This window comes from Gymnoscopelus braueri, assembly GCF_963280865.1.
Source record: "Gymnoscopelus braueri genome assembly, chromosome: 23".
Taxonomy (NCBI): Eukaryota; Metazoa; Chordata; class Actinopteri; order Myctophiformes; family Myctophidae; genus Gymnoscopelus; species Gymnoscopelus braueri.
In genome coordinates, this window is record NC_137625.1 from 28,374,195 (window position 1) to 28,394,878 (window position 20,684).

The 20,684-nt window shown below is 41.5% G+C and overlaps 4 protein-coding genes across 4 annotated transcripts in view; 2 read left to right on the forward strand and 2 right to left on the reverse strand.

The window, feature by feature from the left end:
* Window positions 1-20,684, forward strand: part of socs2 (suppressor of cytokine signaling 2) — a 267,878-nt gene that overhangs the window by 194,879 nt on the left and 52,315 nt on the right. The window lies entirely within an intron of this gene.
* Window positions 1-20,684, reverse strand: part of cped1 (cadherin-like and PC-esterase domain containing 1) — a 128,953-nt gene that overhangs the window by 79,778 nt on the left and 28,491 nt on the right. The window contains exons 3-8 of the mRNA XM_080421171.1: window positions 19,955-20,049; window positions 12,222-12,306; window positions 7,398-7,482; window positions 6,269-6,416; window positions 1,304-1,437; window positions 755-827 (exon numbers count right to left, since the gene is read on the reverse strand). Coding sequence (XP_080277297.1) covers window positions 755-827; window positions 1,304-1,437; window positions 6,269-6,416; window positions 7,398-7,482; window positions 12,222-12,306; window positions 19,955-20,049 — 620 coding nt within the window. The remainder of the gene's footprint in view (window positions 1-754; window positions 828-1,303; window positions 1,438-6,268; window positions 6,417-7,397; window positions 7,483-12,221; window positions 12,307-19,954; window positions 20,050-20,684) is intronic.
* The window catches only part of ing3 (inhibitor of growth family, member 3), a 99,957-nt gene that overhangs the window by 34,573 nt on the left and 44,700 nt on the right, over window positions 1-20,684 (reverse strand). The gene's annotated exons all lie outside the window — the stretch shown is intronic.
* On the forward strand, window positions 2,097-2,777 carry LOC308079185 (protein ILRUN-like; the record flags this gene model as incomplete). Its single annotated transcript, XM_080420564.1, has 1 exon — window positions 2,097-2,777. One exon carries the CDS (start codon window positions 2,097-2,099, stop codon window positions 2,775-2,777), a length of 681 nt encoding a protein of 226 aa, XP_080276690.1.

The following is a 20,684-nucleotide window of genomic DNA, read 5'->3' on the forward strand; positions in this document are numbered from 1 at the left end:
AGATTAAGTTAATTAAGTGTCAGTATTGGCTTATTTAAAGCTGCGATCCAGAATGTATTCATGAATAAAACATTATTTAAACCAATCAAAATATGTATGTCACAATATAACTAACTAATTTAATCAATTTAATCGATTATAAAAAAATATCTATTTTAATCAAACAATCAATTCATTATTTATTATGTATTAATTATCATTATCATTATTATTATTATTATTATTATTATTATTAATAATAATATTAATAATAATAATACTTTATTTTAAATATGTGTATTTTGTGAACTTGTAAATCGACTATTTTCGTTTATTTTTGCGGGACACAAAGCTTAAGTGGTTTATCAGATTAAATGATTAAATTGATTATAAAAAATCTTTTCACGTCAATTTGTTTAATATAAAAATGATATATAATAAATAATTTTGAAAAGTGCCTCTCAATTATTTGATTAATCCATAGAGTAATCGCTAAGAAAATAATGGATAGTTATTACTAGCCCTACTCTCAATCTGATTACTGCTTCTCAAAGTGGGGTGCGAGGACTTGAGGGGGTTCCAGGGGGTCCCCGCAAAATGAGGAACAGCATTTTAAAGTTTAGCTTTTCAAAAATAGCCGATCTACAAGCTCTCAAAGCATCGCAATGCGACGCTTTGTGAGCTTGTGGACCTGCAGTTTTTTAAAAACATTTAGAAATATTGGGAATAATTATAACTATGACTAATTGTAACTAATTATGTGTGTGACTCTCACCTTGACTATGAAAGGCAGCAGAGAGCCAGTAAAGTGGAGGGTAAAGGTCATCAGCTGGTAGCATAGTAGACACCTGCAACACAACAGAAACCAACAAACTAAAATCAAGAAGGTATATTTGACACTATACTCAATACAGGTACGAGCACCCAAATGTATGTAATAAACTTGACCAATTCAGGAGGTTGGCTCTGATTAAGAGCAACCACAGAGCCAGTGGTGTAAAGTATCTAAGTACATTTACTCAAGTACTGTATTAAGAGGATTCCATGGCATCCCCAGTCAAATGTAGAGTAGGTTTAATTGTTCAATAACAAAAATGTACGACTGCATGAGTAGCTATTCTAAAAATATGTTTTCAATATCACCACTACAGTATGAACCTATTTCTCAAGTACAATTAAGACAATTTAAGTTAAACCAAAACATGCCTTTTAAACGTACTGTAGAAGGGGAAGAGAGGAGAGAATCAAAGGATGGGGAGGCGAGGGGGTAGAAGGAAGGATTTATGAACAAGCACTGACATCACAGAACAACATTTAAAGTTACCTAGGGGGAGAGTCAGCTGAGTCCCGATTGGTCGATACCGCAGCCTCCAGCACTTGACCTATCACATCCTTCACGTGCCTCAGGGCCTCATGGGATGCCTGCACACCCAGCTGCTGCAGGAGGAATGTCTTGAGCTGGAGAGAGAGAGAGAGAGAGAGAGAGAGAGAGAGAGAGAGAGAGAGAGAGAGAGAGAAAGAGAAAGAGAGAGAGAGAGAGAGAGAGAGAGAGAGAGAGAGATTTTGTCATCAGGCCGTTTCAGCATCTGAATCTGAATGGGCAATATGGACAGATATCTCAATATTTTGGATGAAATACTCCAGTATCAATCTGATGATATCGTGGGGTGTTGGACTGTTGGTGCTTTCACAAAATATTTACACAAAGAGCGATCTACTGATTATTGATTATTGATTATTGTTAGGCATTGTTTGGCAACAGTTTGTGTTGTAGTGACGTCAGAGCAGAGCTGTGATCACCTATAAGGTGTTGTAGACGCCTACGAACGCTCACTTTGTTCTCAACAGATAGATAGATAGATAGCTAAGGATCTATGGATATGAAATACTATTACAGTAATATATTACTTAGTAACTAGTTACTTGCCCCAATAACGGCCGAGTGGACCGTGGTGACAGAACCACTCACTCACTGAGAGGAGACATTTTCTACACACTTAGTTATTCCTTATTGATAAAAGTACAAAAAGAGGAGAGAATTAAGCTCCCTCCGTACGGACCTCAACATGGACACCACACAGGACTTAGACATGGGTAGGACAGACAAGGAGGTGGTGATGGACATGATAGACGCAGATCTGGTGCAGAAGTTCCGCTGCATGGGGACAACGGACAGAGACGTGACGATCTCGGAGCTGCAGAGGCTCCTGGGCTTCCAGCTGGACCCGGCCGGGTGCACGTTCTTCCTGGACATGACCGACTGGAACCTCCGGGACGCCGTGGGCGCCTACTACGACTTCGAGAGCCCCGTCAACGAGCGCCCGCCGTCCATGTCCTTCGTGGCGGATGTGACGATCGGGGAAGGCGAGTCCGTGCCGCCGGACACGCCGTTCACCAAGACCTGGAGGGTCCAGAACGCGGTGGGCGGCGAACCGTGGCCTCCCGGCGTCTGTCTGCGGTACGTCGGCGGGGATCGGTTCGGGCACATCGACGCGGTCTTGGTGACTTCTCCGATGGAGCCAGGCGGGATCTGCGACGTGAGTGTGGCGATGCGCAGCCCCCGAGCCCCGGGGATCTACCAGGGACGGTGGAGGATGTGCACGAGCTCCGGCTTGCTTTTCGGAGACATGATCTGGGTGATCCTCAACGTGGAGGTGGGGGGGCTCCTGGGCGTGACCCAGCAGCTGTCCTGCTCCTCGTTGGAGTTCAACGCGCGACCCCGCGGTCATCACAACAACAACGTGCGGGGAGAAGCAGACATCAACCCGTTCGCATTGCGCACGGAAGAACGCGCATGATGTGTGATGTCACAGACCGATCCACCGGTTCTCAAACGTCTTCATTTCAAGGACCCCCAAATTTACAATTATTAGCCCGTGGACCCCCATTTGAAAAGATATAACAGGGACCCCCCATAAGAGAAGATTGTTACGGCTCTAGCAGTGATTCTCTACCCGTTTAATTTCAAGGACCCCCAGTTTGACATGCATTAGGCTACGGACCCCCATGTGATGGCATTTCTTTCTCTGGGACCCCAATTTATATTGTAAAATCAATGTTAATTTAACTTACAGACCCATGAGGGTCCATTTGGTTCCTAACTATCTATCATTTAGCTGGGGACCCCCTGGAACTCCCTCAAGGACCCCTGGGGGTCCCCAGACCCAACTTTGAGAACCAATGTGTTAAACTCTGTGAGAGTGTTCAAATGGCACAGAATGGACCCGCTCCATCTGTACAATGGAACCCTTACCGGTCAATTTTGGTCCATTTGTACATTCTCAGACTTGTCCCAGAGATAAAAGAAAAAAGTATCAAATTGAGGGTCCTTGAAATTCTAAAGGTTGAGATCCACTGATTTAAGCCATTTCAACCGGGAACGCATCTGTGTAACCACGTAAACCATTATTTTATACTTTGGCTATTCAAAAATAGCAGATATACAAGCTCATAGTATAGCACAGAGTGCCGCGCTACAAGCTTGTAGATCTGCTATTTTTGAGAATTTGGTGCAAATCTATAATGTATTTTAGCATTACATTACAACATTTTTAACTCAAATCTTTACCTCTGGGGATTCTACAAATGTCTTCTAATTCCTAATTTTTTTAAAAAAAAACATGTTGCTATAATATCAGTGGTTCTCAAACTTTTTTCATGTCATGGACCCCCAAAATGTTATTTGTCCGTGGACCCCCCTCCCCCCATCACAAAATATTTTGTTCCAGGGACCCCCAGAAGCAAAGATTTGAGTAAAAAATGTAAATATACATTCAAAGATTTGCACACATTTTCAAAATTTATTTTTTCCAAAAATAGCAGATCTACAAGTTCATAGCGTGGCACTCGGTGCTGCGCTATAAGCTTGTAGATCTGCTATTTTTGAATAGCCAAAGAAACCTAAAAATGACACAGATGCGTTCCCGGTCTTGTTAATGGGTTAAGAGAGAGTGCTGGTGTTAACTTCCAACACCTGTGCAAACACACTCTTATTCTCAAGTGTAGGCCTCTGACCATCCTTACATTTACGGGTCCATTTGGTTCCATTTGTACACTCTCAGAGGTATGGGTACACTGAATAGAACAGAGCCTTCATTAGAATCATTGGTAACACCTGTGAAGGAAGTAAGGAAGAGGCCCCATTTCTTTCCAATATGGCTGCTGTGCATAGAGCCTTAATTGCGATCAACGATTTCATTGTCTGTGTTTTGGCATTGAACGTTGGAACATACAGTAAAAATTTATTATTACGGTTGCATTTTGAGCTTTGTAAACAAACATTTAATAATCAAATACTTAAAAAAAAACAAATCTGAGTATCTGTGCTTTACTTGAGTATTGTGGATACTTTCACTTTCACTCCACTATGAATGTTCAAAAAACTAATATTGCACTTTTGACTCGGATGCATTCCTAGGAAGGGAAAAAGTAAATTATGGATTAACCACTTAAGTGAAAATAAATCTACAAGCTTGTAGATCTACAAGTTTCACTATAATTAATACTTTTTTTTTTACATTTGTGGGAAATCTTTTTTTTTTGGAAAGTGTCAATACAGCAGTGCATCGATAAATAAAATGTAATGTGTCGTTTTTTATTTGAATACTTAAAGGGATACTTCACTTTCGGGCCGGGGACACATTTAAAAAAAATATTAAAAATAAATGAAAAAAGTTATGGAAAATTCATGGCCCCCTCACACATTAGTAGGACACTCTAATGCGTGAGGGGGCCATGAATTTTCCATAACTTTTTTCATTTATTTTTAATATTTTTTTTAAATGTGTCGGCGGCCCGGAAGTGAAGTATCCCTTTAAGTATTTTTTTAAAGCATGTAGGCTACTTATTTCCAGTACTTTAACTCAAGTACATATTTGACAGAGCAACTGTCACTTGTTGAGTAAATATTTCACCAGGAGTATCTACGTATACTTTGACTCACGTACTGTTGTTGAGTACTCTGTCCATCACTGCCCAAATGTAAAGCATGTGTTGTGTTTGGCTGTTCATCTCGGTTTCACACACACACACACACACACACACACACACACACACACACACACACACACACACACACACACACACACACACACACACACACACACACACACACACACACACACACACACACACACACACACACACACACACACACACACACACACACACACACACACACACACAGATGGCTTTTAACTGACCCTGAAGAGTATCCAGAGACACCATCATGAACAGTTGGTTGTGCACTAACTGTTTGAGCCACCAGGGGGCACACCAGCTTACTGTTGTATGACAAACAGTATTCAGATGGTTGTCAGTCACTAGGGCTATAGGGCAATGGGTCGTGATGTGAGCTTGTAGATCTGCTATTTTCTAAAGACTTTTATACATTTGAAAACTTGTGAACAGGATATTCTGCATAATGAGTACTTTCTACTTTTGGTTCAATAATTTTACTTCTACTCCATTACATCTCAGAGGCAAATATTGTACTTTTACTCCACTACAATTATTTGACAGCTTTAGTTAATAGTTACTTAGCACATTGGTTCTCAAAGTGGGGTCCGGGGACCCCCAGGGGTACTTGAGGGTGTTCCAGGGGGTCCCAGAAAAATGTGTAAATATAGCATCAGAATAATTATGACCTTTTATACTTTGGCTATTCAAAAATAGCAGATCTACAAGCTCATAGCGCAGCACCGAGTGCCGCGCTATGAGCTTGTATATCTGCTATTTTTGAAAAATCTTGAAAATGTGTGCAAATCTTTGAATATATATTTTTTAAAGCGAACATTTGTAACTCAAATCTTTGCTTCTGGGGGGTCCCTGGAACAACATATTTGTAGATGGGGTCCGCGGCCAGATACATATCATTTTGGGGGTCCTTGGCATGAAAAAGTTTGAGAACCACTGACTTAGCAGATTTAGATTATGAATAACAAAACATGCATGAACCACTTCAGCCCTATATACATTCGGCCATTTGAAAATAGCCGATCTACAAGTTTGTAGATCTGCTATTTTCTAAAGATTTTTATACATTTGAAAACTTGTGAACAGGACATTCTGCATAATGAGTACTTTCTACTTTTGGTACTTTAAGTACATTTTTATACCAATACTTTTGTACTTTTACTCAAGTAAATTTAGAATTCCGGACTTTTACTTGTAACAGAGTATTTCTACATCGCAGTATTGATACATTTACTTAAGTAAAACATCTTACTAGTACTTTATCCACCCCTGAAAACCACTGCTCTAAAACAGTGACCACGGTGTGGTCCAGTACCTGGGCGGTGTGTCCGTACGGCTCGTCTCCGCTCCGCACCACGCCGCTCTGATGAAGGAAGGCTGTCAACGGGGTTGCCGTGGTGATAAGGACGTACACGCTCACCACGGCAATGAGGCCGGGCTGTGTGGAGGGGCTGTCCGTCTGTCTGTCAACACCACAGTGAGGCAAGCATCCAACACACACACACACACACACACACACACACACACACACACACACACACACACACACACACACACACACACACACACACACACACACACACACACACACACACATTAAAACCAGTCTGTGGAGAGTCTGAAGCTGTCCACATAGAGGTGAAAGTGGACACTTTGCTGTAGCTGTGATATGAGCAACCTACAGTACGTAAAATACCCTATGTTTCTGCTGTTGTGTCTTTGTACACAGTGGTGTAAAGTAACCAACTAAACCAAGTACATTTACTCATGTACTGTGCTTAAGTACAATTTTGAGGTACTTTTACTTTACTGGAATATTTCCATTTCTCTATACGTTTACTTCTACTCCACTACATCTCAGAGGCAAATATTGTACTTTTACTCAACTATAATTATTTGAAAACAAGTTACTAGGTACTTTGCAGATATCAATTATTATATTATAAAACATACATTAACCACTTTAGCCCTATTTTATACAGTACATAGGCTATTTGAAAATAGCCAATCTACAAGCTCACAACGCGTCGCATCGTGACACGTTGTGAGCTTGTAGATCTGCTATTTTCAAACATTTTAGTAATTTAACTTTTGGTACTTTAAGTAAATTTTCATACCAATACTTTTGTACTTTTACTCAAGTAAATGTGGTGGTGCATGTTCTCACTATCTGTCCCTTTGTCATTTTCTTCATATTCACTTGGAGATGTGTCTATGTCTAATGTCTAATATAGACATTTCCAACTGGCATCTTGTACAAGTATACTTTTTGCTGTGGAAGAGCTATTTGAGATGGCTACCTTAGACATTCAGGAAGACTGAAGCCAAACGTAAATTAACACTTCCTTTTTGATCACCTATTTTCACAAAATTCAGAAAAGATAGTTTTTAAGTATAGAATATGGCTTAAGTGGTTAAAACATGTGTTGTTTTGTACAACTGACCTGCCATGACCAGTGTCATCTGGAGATACAGCAAGCTCCCCATTGGTTGGTGTGCAGGCAGAGGGCCTCATGGGTAATGAAGATTCTGAGGGCGATACAATGACAATGACCTCGGTAAAACAATCGCTGCACATACTTCTTATATTGTGTTTTAATCAACAGAGGGGTAACAGATGGGCGGGGTTTGCTTACATCAGCACCAATCATCAGATAGCGTTAGGCTAAGTGGCTGAAAGTTGATACATGTCCAAGAATAAAAATAGTATGTGTGTAATTGAGGTCAAAGTCTTGCTTTGTGTGTTAAAGTTCTTTTGGAGTGCTGTCATTCCCATGTGTTCCATGGATTGTGTTGGGACAGTTTTTTACGTTTGACTGTTCTACATAACAATTTTCAATCTTCTGTTTGTGTGTGTGTGTGTGCGTGCGTGCGTGCGTGCGTGCGTGCGTGCGTGCGTGCGTGCGTGCGTGCGTGCGTGCGTGCGTGCGTGCGTGCGTGCGTGCGTGCGTGCGTGCGTGCGTGCGTGCGTGCGTGCGTGCGTGCGTGCGTGCGTGCGTGCGTGCGTGCGTGCGTGCGTGCGTGCGTGCGTGCGTCTGTGTCTGTGTGTGTACACGTGCACATTTGCCAGTGGTGTAAAGTAACTAAGTACATTTACTCGTCTACAATTTTGAGGTATTTTATACTTTACAAGAGTATTTACAATTTTCAGTACTTTTACTTCTACTCCACTACACCTCAGAAACAAATATTATACTTTTATTCCACTACAATTATTTGAAAACTTTAGTTACTAGTTACTTAGCAGATTTAGATTATTATAACAAAACATGCATGAACCACTTCAGCCCTATATACATTCATTCATTTGAAAATAGCCGATCTACAAGCTCGGGATGCATCTTATTGTGAGCCCTGCTATTTTCAAAAGATTTTTATACATTTCATACATTTGAAAACTGGGACATTCTGCATAATGAGTACTTTCTACTTGTGGTACTTTGAGTACATTTTGATACCAATACCTTTGAACTTTTACTCAAGTAAATGTTGAATTCTGGACATTTACTTGTAACAGAGTATTTCTACATTGCAGCGTTGATACTTTTAATTTACTTAAGTAAAAAATGTGAGTACTTTTCCCACCACTGCGTGCATGCTTGCGATGGTTGCGTGCGTGTGTGAGCGTGTCACACTGAAGTTGTTGATCTGTGTGGTGCACATGCTTTCTCTGTGCGGCAAATCTCCAGCCGTGTCAGCGAGTATCAACCTCCCCCTTACAGACACATGTTAATGAAATTCCCTGATACGTGGCTCCATCATGATAAATGGGCTTGGCTGAACCTCCTTCAACCTCTTGTCAAACTTGGACATGACCCCAGAGCCTCTCCCACTCCCTGATAGTGTTGCTTTCGGACGTCAGTGTGAGCAGAAACTATACAGACAAAAGCGCTGGCCACATGCTGAAAGTCCTGCACATTTTCCACATTTTTAAGCCTGGGTTATACTCGGCTGGTTGCAGGGTGTCACGCACCGAAAATAGCGGATCTACAAGGCTCACGGCCTGTGATCCTGTAGATCCGCTATTCCCGGTGTGCGACACCCACCGCGCAACTATGTATTAAATCAGGCTTCATCAGCAGCCCGTGTACACCACCAGAAACTAGGAAAAGAACATTTATTTTTAAAACTTTTTTTTATTTTTTATCCCACGATTTTGTAACCCATTTTTCACCCAGTGCCAAATGTCTAAGCTGTAATCCTGGGCGCTACTCTCCCTCTGCCAGCCTGGGGAGAGCCCCGAACTGAGCTCATGCTTCCTTCAATGCATGAGGAGGTAGCAAGCCGCTTCTTATCACCTGACAGGGGTAGTTTCCCCGGTAAGACGTAGCGCGTGGAAGGAACACGTTATTCCAACCAGTTCCTTTCCCCTCCATCAGGCGCCCCCGGCTGACCAGGGGGAGGCAGTGTAGAGACCAGGACTACTGCATGTTTTTTGGTGAGGGTAAATCAGGCTTCATCAGCGGCCCATGTACAACCACCACCAGAAAATAGGAAAACAACATTTCTGAACGACTCCTTGAACTCTCAGCCTTTTGAGATTGAACCGGGAAAACTGAACAAATATTCCCTCTCTCTGAGCCAGGGGATTGTGGGAGGGCAGGAGGGGGGGGGGCTCAGCCTCAGTGGAAAAACAAACAGCCCCAGCATGCAGCAGAGTGACGGCTGCCCGTCATTATGTCTGACTCAACGCGCTCTGCTTTCAGCCGAGGACTTTAAACTCGCTATACGAGCAGCGAGCCTGCATGCGTCTTATTCTTAATTGTGGCATCAATTGAAAGGGGGCTTCAGAATCGGGCAATCGTGGAGGAGGGCTTGCGGAGGCGAGGACCCCGGGACAGCGGCCGGAAAAAGAAAGCACAACCACTGCTTTCTCCAACTGTGGCCTGCAGCGCATGCTTTAGACTTCTGCCAGTTCTGTCAACATTTGTGCGTGTGGGAGCTCGGCCAAAAGAAAAGAGGATATTGTTGTACGGATGGTGTGGGGGTGTACGGACAACAGAGCAGGGGTAAATGACGGGGCGCGCCAAACAGAATGGGCCTTTGTGAAGCCTTCCTCTGCTGGGATAATGAAGATAAGTGGGGCCAATGGCAAAAGACAAAATAACCATTATCTGCCTCAAAGACTTTCTCGGTATACTGACTCTTCATGCGGCTCGCTCGCCCCCGGTGGAACCGACGAGCGCTGCGTTTGATACTGTGTGTGCCTCTCTGAAATCGTTAGGTGTAATTACAGAGTTTTTTTTTTTGTCTTGGCTGGTTAGCTCTTGTCTTCATGGTTGTGCGCACCGGGACAAGAGGAGGCCCGTCACATGGAGCAGATGTTGAGGAGAGCAACATACACGTTCTCCTATATGATCGGTTCCAATGCCTCTGCGTTTACAGCTCAAGTCCGTCAAGCACTCTTCAGAGTTCTACGCGGGGCTGACTGGAAAACTTCCTCATCTACTTTTGTATGGTCACACAAAACGCCATTCTATGTCACACAAAAGTAGCAAAAATAGCCGATCTACAAGCTGAAAACGCGTCGCATTGCGATGCGTTTTGAGCTTGTAGATCTGCTATTTTTGCTATTATTGAATTGGAATACTGATATTTTTTTGGGGCTATTTTTGAATTGGAATCCTGAAAAGTTACATTTTTTTTAAATTTCAAATGCATTTAGTTATACTTATGTTAACTTTATGAACTTAAATACAAATACATTGGACATAAAAAAGACAATAGAATTGTAATACTAGTCATTAAGCTAGTACTAATATAGAGTGAAGTAATTAAAGCGGGTCATGTTTGCATGTTTGGAATTGTAACAGCTGAAATCAATAATATATCAGTATTCCGATATTAACCTGCGGGCCGCATTAAGTGAAGATGGGGGCCGCATGTGGGCCCAGGGCCGCCAGTTGCCCATGTATGACATATATGAAGGAACAAAATGTTCCTCTGTTAAAGTTGTTCATTGTGTCTGATCCTATCAGGGCTGCAATCATTCAACCCTCAAAATCCTCATGTTATTGTATAGCGTCTACAACAGGAAAGTGCCCCATGACATCCACCTGTGTGTGTATACCCATTATCTAGAATTCTACCCAACGATTGATAACCTTTCAAAGTGCTGAAACAGATGGCCTGGGAGGTGGAAGTCTTACACCCACTCAGCCATTTGCCAGGGATTTCTAATGATGTGTGAGATCATTATCCTTCTAAAATAGAGTTAGAAAGGCTAAGAAGATCACCTGACCTTATACTTCATGGGGCCATGTGTTGATCATGTGACCTGACTTCGGGGGCCAATTGTTGAGCAAGGCGTAACTAAGTGAGCCAACTGTTCTAAAAAGAGCAAATGCCAAATCTTTTCCCCTTTGCTCATACTTTTCCAGACAGAGCTGAATGTGTGTGTGTGTGTGTGTGTGTGTGTGTGTGTGTGTGTGTGTGTGTGTGTGTGTGTGTGTGTGTGTGTGTGTGTGTGTGTGCGTGCGTGCGTGCGTGCGTGCGTGCGTGCGCGCGTGCGTGCGTGCGTGCGTATACATTTTTGGCGTTTGTTGCGTAACAGCCGTTGATATGGTCCAGTGGTGGAAGAAGTACTCAAGATATTTTACTTACGTAAAAGTAGCAATACCACAATATAAAAACACTCTGTTACAAGTAAAAGGCCTGTGTTCAAAATGTTACTTGAGTAAAAGTACAAAAGTATTCGCATCAAAATATACCAAAAATAAAAGTACTAAAATGTTTGAAAACAACAGATCTACAAGCTTACAACGCATCGCGATGCATTGTGAGCTTGTAGATCGGCTATTTTCAAATAGCCTAGGTATAAAATAGGGCTAAAGTGGTTAATGTATGTTTTATAATATAATAATTGATAATTGCAAATTAACTAGTGACTAAAGTATTCAAATAATTGTAGTGGAGTAAAAGCACAATATTTGCCTCTGAGATGTAGTGGAGTAGAAGTAAAAGTACTGAAAATTGGAAATACTCCAGTAAAGTAAAAAATACCTCATAATTGTACTTAAGTACAGTACAGTACTTGAGTAAATGTACTTAGTTACTTTACACCACTGTTAACAGGCGTTGATATGTGGTGTGCATGCTTTCTGTCTGTGCAGCAGATCTACAGTGACAGTGCGTTGATCTCCGCTGACAAACCACTGTCAACCATGACATCTAATCTTTGTGTGATGCAGCCAGGTCCACAAATAGTCCACATACTGTAGGCAAAAAAACACTGGCCTGGTTTATCTCTCTGATAGCCATGGACTCACCTGGCAGGTGTGTGCGGGTGTGGAATAGACAGCGTCCCTCACTGGTCTCAGAGAAGGCCTCAAGCAGCCCGGGGATCATGTTGACCTGTAAGCAGAGGTGGGATAGCGGTGTTGATTTTGAATAAAATTCTGTTTAGTTTTAGTCATATTTTAGTCACCTGAAATGTTTGCTTTTAAGACTAGTTTTAGTCGCCTAAATATCATAAGATTTTAGTCGACTAAATGTACAGTTGATTTAGTCGACTACAATGTATTTTTGGTGGGCATTGATGGCATCGAAATGATTTTCACTTAGCTGCGTGCCAAAAACAGCAGATCTACAAGCTCAAAGCGTGTCGCAGCGCGACACGCTTTGAGCTTGTAGATCGAGATGAGCTTGTAGATCGAGATGTGAGCTTGTAGATCGGCTATTTTCGGTCTGTGACACCCACGCGCACCCATGATGACTTGTCTTAGTTCTACTGGATCTCTTCTCCACTAGTCCCTCCCAAACATTTTAGTCGCATCGCGATGCATTGTGAACTTGCAGATCTGCTATTTTCAAACATTTTAGTACTTTTACTTTTGGTACTTTAAGTACATTTTGATACCAATACCTTTGTACTTTTACTCAAGTGCATTTTGAATTCCTAAGTAAAAGTATCAATAGCCTACTGCAATGTAAAAGTCCGGTAAAAAAAATGAGTACTTTTTCCACCACTGGTTGTGTGTCAAGAGGCTGAGCTTGTGAAAAGAATTCTCACAGCCACTTCCAGCTTCACCCATAAGGCACGTGGGAAGCCATATTACACTATAACACCATGTAAGACAGCATTCCTGGTCACATGATATATGTATCTTAATTACTTTATATTTACACCCTGTATACTGATGCTTGAATACAGCATGTCTCTGTTTTATAATTAACTCTTGAATTATGTACACCAGTCATTCAAAACGACTGAATGATTTCAAGGTTTGAATTTCCTGTTTCTGATTACTTCCATGCGGGTACACCCCTCCATTCCTAAACCCCCCCACTCCTACACCCCCCCATTCCGAAAACCCCCCCCCCCCCACTCCTACACCCCCCCATTCCGAATTTCTTTTTCGGAATGGGGGGGTGTAGGAGTGGGGGGGTTTTGAAAACTTGGAATAAACCCTGCCATTCCGAAAAATAGATATAAATCCTATCTAACATTTTTTTTTTTGCGGGGGAGGGGGGGGGGCATATGGGGCACCCCCCCGCAAAAAAAAAAAAAAAAAAAAAAAAATTAAGTTTTTTTTATTATTTGTTTTTATTAAAAAATAATTTGTGGACTGAAAAAAAAAAAAGTTGTTTTTTTAAAGTTTTTTTTTTTATTAAAAAAAAATTTGTGGACTGAAGTTGGTTTGCTTCCACAAAAAAAAAAACTTCCACAATCCATAATGATGCATTTTCGAACAAAATTAATTAGGCTATCTGCACTTCCACCATGGACAGCTAAAACAACTCACTCACATTGAGCTGAGCCCTGATTCAATCAGATCTACATCCTCTTCTTGCATGAAATTCTTGGACGTCGGCCAGCCAGAGGCGGGCCCCGGACTGGGATGCAAGTCAAAAAAGATTTAAAAAAAAATATATATATATATTTTTTTTTATTTTGTAGGCCTATTCAAAAAAAAAAATCACCCTTTTCAATTGAAACGTTTGAAACATAGGAAAGGCCGCCACTCTATCTATCAGTCATGAATTAATTTTCTCCCCCATACCGACCCGCCGACGTAGTCGATCCTTCATGGCACCAACGTCAATTTCCGATCCATCGACCATATCTGCAGTCTTCTGGCGCGGCTGTTCTAAATCTATCTAGATATCTATCAATCTATCTATCAAACTATCTATCTCCAGCAATGTACCGCTCAGCAACATGTTGTTCAACAAATAGCAGATCTACAAGCTCACAACAACTGTTATTGTGAGCTTGTAGATCTGCTATTTTCAAATAATGTATGCGTATGTATAAAATATGTCTGAATTGGTTAGTGATTCATATATATCTGCGATGTGTAGGATTATTATAATTATTATTATCATATTACAATTAAAGTAAGCGCATCGGGAGTGATTGAGTGCGCTTCCACGGCCTGGGTCTGTCTGTCTGTCTGTCTGTCTGTCTGTCTGTCTGTCTGTCTGTCTGTCTGTCTGCATAGCGTATGCATAAAATAGGTCTGAAGTGGTTAGTGTATGGTTCATAATATAATAATTTAGATCAGACAGACAGACACACAGACAGACAGACAGACTGGTTCAGTCCATTAATGTTGTATTCAGAATAATAAAACTAATATTATTATTATTACCCTTATTATTATTACCTTTATTATTATTATTATTATTATTATTATTACCCATATTATTATTATTACTACAACTACTATTACGCTATTGTTATTATTATTATTATGCTATTATTATTATTATTATTATTATTATTATTATTACTACTACTACTACTATTATTATTATTATTATTATTATTATTATTATTACATTAATGTTGATGTTCTGTCACAGCTCACTTTTGCGCACACTTTGATTGACGGGTCAGTAATCACGTAGGCCTACTCAGAGACGCTCACATGCTCAGGTTTCTCAGATGTCTTCTCGCTAATTAACCCACTTGTCACATCTCACATGAATAGTATACGCATCAGTGGTGGAAAAATTACTCAAATGTTCTAAAGTAAAAGTAGTTAAAGTACCAATACTGCAATGTAGAAATAGGCCTACTCTGTAACATGTAAAAGTCAAGAATTCAAATTTGAGTAAAAGTATCCTACAAAGCCCAAGTATTGGTATCAAAATGTTCTTAAAATACCAAAAGTAAAAGTACTCGTTATGCACAAGGTCCCATTTCACAAGTTTTCAAATGTATAAAAATCCTTTGAATAGCAGATCTACAAGCTCACACAATACAATTATTTATTTGATTTATTTGACGCAGAGAGAGAGAGAGAGAGAGAGAGAGAGAGAGAGAGAGAGAGAGAGAGAGAGATTTGTGAAGCTGTTGCATTTGACCAATGAAATGAATGAACCTCTGGATACCTCCGTTTGAAGATCGCGCAAGAATGAACAGCTAAACTGTTGATAAATAGATAGATAGATAGATAGATAGATAGATTGTAGGCTGTGTGGAAATAACTGCAGTGTGTATTTATGTAGTAACGGTAACAGCCAGAATAGGGGGACACCAAAACATTCTGGGCACTAGGGCTAACTGGGCACCTTGGACGAGTGGGCATTAGGGACATGTGGACACTTGGAATAGTGGGCACTTAGGGTGGATAAGAGTGGGCGGTAGGGAAATCTGGGAACCATGAAGACTGGGCACCGAGAAAAATGGTGTTAATAATCAATGTTAATAAAGAATACAATCTCACAGGCAATGCACATAGTGCCCACTCTCCCTGGTGCCAAGATGTCCCTAGTGCCCACATATGCTGAATCCAATTAATACATCAGCAGAGATGAGAATTACGTATCTTCCCGTCCGACAGACAGATAGACAGACAGACAGACAGACAGACAGACAGACAGACAGACAGACCCAGGCCGTGCATGGAAGCACACTCAATCCCACAAACCGATGCGCTTACTTTAGTTGTAATATAATAATTATAATAATCCTACACTTCTCAGATATAAATTATTATATTATTAATCACTAACCATTTCAGACATATTTTATACATACGCTATTTGAAAATAGCAGATCTACAAGCTCACAATAACAGTTGTTGTGAGCTTGTAGATCTGCTATTTGTTGAACAACATGTTGCTGAGCGGTACATTGCTGGAGATAGATAGTTTGATAGATAGATAGATAGATAGATAGATAGATAGATAGATAGATAGATATTTAGATAGATTAATAGACAGACAGACAGACAGACAGACAGACAGACAGACAGACAGACAGACAGACAGACAGACAGACAGACAGACACGCCTTTTTTTTTCGGTTACATTTTTTTCATTTTTTTTTCTGAAACCGCTCCATTAGCGGCGCTAAGGTGGAGCTTGGAGCTTTGGGGTCCATAGCTAAAACCCCCAAAAATGTCAGCCTACAGTGGGCTGTATGTACAGTACACGTTGTGGAAGTGCAGATAGCCTAATTAATTTAGTTCGAAAATGCATCATTATGGATTGTGGAAGCAAACCATTTTTTTTTTTTTTCAGTCCACAAATTATTTTTTAATAAAAAAATAATAATAAAAAAAAACATTTTTTTTTAAAACTTTTTTTTTTTTTTTTTTTGTGGGGGGGTGCCCCATATGCACCCCCCCCCCCCCCCACCCCCCAGCAAAAAAAAAAAAAAAAAAAAAAATTAGATAGGATTTATATCTATTTTTCGGAATGGCAGGGTTTATTCCAAGTTTTCAAAACCCCCCCACTCCTGCACCCCCCCATTCCGAAAAAAAAAATCGGAATGGGGGGGTGTAGGAGTGGGGGGGGGGGTTTTCGGAATGGGGGGGTGTAGGAGTGGGGGGGTTTAGGAATGGAGGGGTGTACCCCTTCCATGCATGGTGTAATTTACTGCCATTTGCCTGTCCACTGCATTGTTCAGTAGGATATATTTTCTTTCCTAGGATGGCAAAGGTATGACTTGAATAATGAATGAGCCAAGTAAGTGTCCAGCTCAGTTGCCTTGCGGTTAGAATAGACCGTCCTGAGACTGGGAGGTCCGGGTTTGATCCCCGGCCGGGTCACACCAAAGACTCTAAAAAATGGGACCCAGTGCCTCCCTGCTTGGCGCTCAGCATCAAGGGTTGGATTGGGTGTAAGTCCCTGCGACATACTAGCGTCTTGGGTGTGTACTGATACATCAAGCTGCCTCACGCTACAGAAACAGGAGATAGACTCAGGCATGCCTGACGCGGCTCAAGCCTGCTTCTATCGACGCCCCTACCTTGTTTGGAATGTGATTGGATGACTCCTAACACAAGGACACTTGGCTCATTAGTTATTCATAAGTGTTCCTCTGCCATTCTGGGACATGTTTTGTGTTGGTAGATAAATCAGTCTCTTCAAGAGAAGTCCTTTCACTCAGATCTTGGAAATGCCCCCAAACAATGAATTCATAACAAGACTAGAAAAAGTGCACAGGTCTCCGCCAGGTCAGGTAGGTTATTGTGGGCCAGAAATGTTTGGAATTCGGCAATCAGGATGGAAAATGAAATATCGGACAGATCCGTCTTGATCACATGACTATAGAGATAATGTGTACCGATTTACTTGATGTTTGGACAATGTTATGGTGGTGCTATAAAAGGCCGATGTGAAAAATGCAGGGCAGAGGTTCTGCTCTGGCAGCCAGGGAATGTGTGTGCAGAGTTTGACTTCGAGCGGGTCAACGGTGCCGGAGATTAGCTGTTCACAGATGGACGGACGGACAGACAGGCAAAACATAGTCCGCGACGCCTTCGGCCTGGCGGAGACTCAGCCTGATCTCTCAGAACACTGTGAAATAGCACGGATTGATAATTCCGTAAATAGACGACTAGAAAACCTGAAAAGCTGTCCATAGGAGCCGCGAATCCCACAGTGAAATAACATGGGTTGTAACCCGGAAGCAGAGCAGTCCTCACAACATGATTTACCATTATACATAACTCGGACGGCGCTGAGTAGGCTCAAGCGAACGTCGCAACGTTCGGGACGGCAACTCGCTCGTTTTAGCTCGCTCAGTGGTCCCTCTCGTGGCTCCAGTTCACTTGAGACTGCGCGCCTCCGACATGGTCCAAAACGTAACAAAGTCAATGGAGGGGATAGGAAGCGGTTATGCACAGCTTTTAGGGTTTTCTAGTCGTCTATGTACGGAATGTCAATCAAGGTTGGTTGATTGGCCAGCACTGTAGCCGCTATCTTTAGTTTGCTCTGTCTCTTTTATTGTCTCTGGATAAATGTTGGACTGTTCTCAAAGTGGGGTCCAGGGACCCTCAGGGTTCCTTGAAGGGGTTCCAAATGGACTTTTACTCAGAATTATGGGGGCCCTTGAAATTAAAAAGTTTGAGAACCACTCTTAACACTACCACCACCAGGCCCGTAGCCTACGGGCCGATAAATCCAACCGTAAAGCGCCGATCCCGTAGCCTACGGGCTGTGGTGCTTTTTCATTTCTTTTGAAAAAAAAAATGCAACCCTTTTTTCAATTTTCTATACGGCACATTTCATTGTAACACCACCGGAAACGGAATTATTCTGGATCACGTTTTGCCGATCCCGTAGGCCTCCATTCTAAAGCGCACACTGAAACGCCATTTTCTTCGATTGTAGTTTTTCTCCTCGCTGATCACTGTTTAACATAAACCGTTCTAACTACAACATGGCGGCTCCGTTTGACACGTGGTTTGGACTGGTAGACGCAGGGAGATCTCCGCGATGTATACAAACAGTGCACAGCTCAATCTTAAGGATTTTAACGAGGTCTATGGCGACGTGAAAAAAAACAAAAAACAACAATAAAACGTTGGCACTGGTGAGTACATTATGAGATTAACACATCCACCGCCAGAGGTTAATCTCATAATGTACTCACCAGTGCCAAGGTGTTTTTGTTGTTTTTTTGTTTTTTTCATGTCGCCATAGATCTTGTTAAAATCCTTAAGATTGAGCCGTGAACGGTCTGTTTACATCCGCGAGATCTCCCTGTATCTCCCAGTGAAGACCGCATGTCAAACGGACTTCCATGACTGTAGTTAGAGCGGATTACGTTAAACAGTGAAATGCGAGGAGAAAAAACTACAGGAAGAGAATTGAGTTTCAGTTTCGTCTGTAGAATGGGAGCGGGCGTGATCGTCGAAACCGGATCCCAAATAATTCTATTTCCTGTCATCAAACCGGAAACGGAAGTGGATCAAAAAAATTCCGAAAGTGCACCCGGACCGCGCATGCGCGAAAAGACCGCAGCCCGTAGGACTACGGGCTCGGCGCTTAACCGTTGGATTTAACGGCCCGTAGAACTACGGGCCCGGCGGTAAAGGTGTTAACCTCTGGCGGTCAATGTGTTAACCGCATCCGTGTCATTTTCAGATTTCTTTGGGCTATTCAAAAATATCAGACATACATGCTCATAGCGCAGCGCTCATAGTGCGGCACCGAGTGCTGCGCTATGAGCTTGCCGATCTTCTATTTAAAAAAAATCATGAACATGTGTGCAAATCTTTCAATATATATATTTTTTAAAGCGAACATTTGTAACTCAAACTTTGCTTCTGGGGGATTCTACAAATGTCAAAGAGTTTTTTGAAAAAACCTATGTTGCTATAATATCAGTGGTTCTCAAACTTTTTTAATATCAACGACCACCCAAAATTATATGTTTTTGGCCACGGACCCCCATCTCAAAATATGTTGTTCCAGGGACCCCCAGAAGCAAAGATTTGAGTAAAAAAAAATCGCTTTAAAATATCTATATATTTAAAGATTTGCACAACTTATTCACGATTAAAAGAAATCCGCGCTATGAGCTTGTAGATCTGCTGTTTTTTTATTAGCCAAAGAAATCTTAAAACGACACAGATGCGTTCTCGGTCTTAATGGGTTAAATTCCCTGTTTTTGGCTCCCATTTGTGTTTTGGCGCAGAGAATAATTCAGGCAGAGCAGAACGGAACATCCAGTATACAAACATCCAGTATCCAGCATACAAATCCCTGTCATTCCAGTGTGGGCCGGCAAGGTAACGTTGGAGAGGAAGAACAGTCTCACCCTCTGTTGTGGAGCCAGTCGTGGGAGGAAGACTCTTCTGAGACAACTCTTCTCTGAGGTGCTGAGACACACCAGGATGGACCACACACTGAAACCTGGAAGAAAACACAATATTTGCCTTTTGATTTTCAGGAAAAAGAAAACACCATCGAGAATTCATAGCTCCCACACACACACGCACACACACACACACACACACACGCACGCACACACGCACGTACACAAGCATGCATACCCAACATGGCACAAAAACTAAAAGGCAGCCACAAACCAAAAAAATATGTTAACTCAACACATCTAAAAGAAAATTGCGAGGCAGAGAGACAGACAGTCACACAGACACACAGACAGACAGGATCAGAGGTGGAAAGTAACTAAGTACATTTACTCAAGGTACTTTTACTTTACTGGAGTATTTCCAATTTTCAATACTTTTACTTCTACTCCACTACATCTCGGAGACAAATATTGTACTTTTACTCCACTACAATTATTTGATAACTTTAGTTACTAGTTACTTTGTAGATTTTGATTATTATTACAAAACCACTTATATTCAGTATACTTTTGAAAATTTGAAAATAGCCGATCTACAAGCTCACAACGCGTCGCGTTGTGAACTTGTAGATCTGCTATTTTGTAGATCTGTACATCTAGTAGATCTGCTACATTTTACACATTAGAAAACTTGTGAAATCGGGACCTTCTGCATAATGAGTTCTTTTACTTT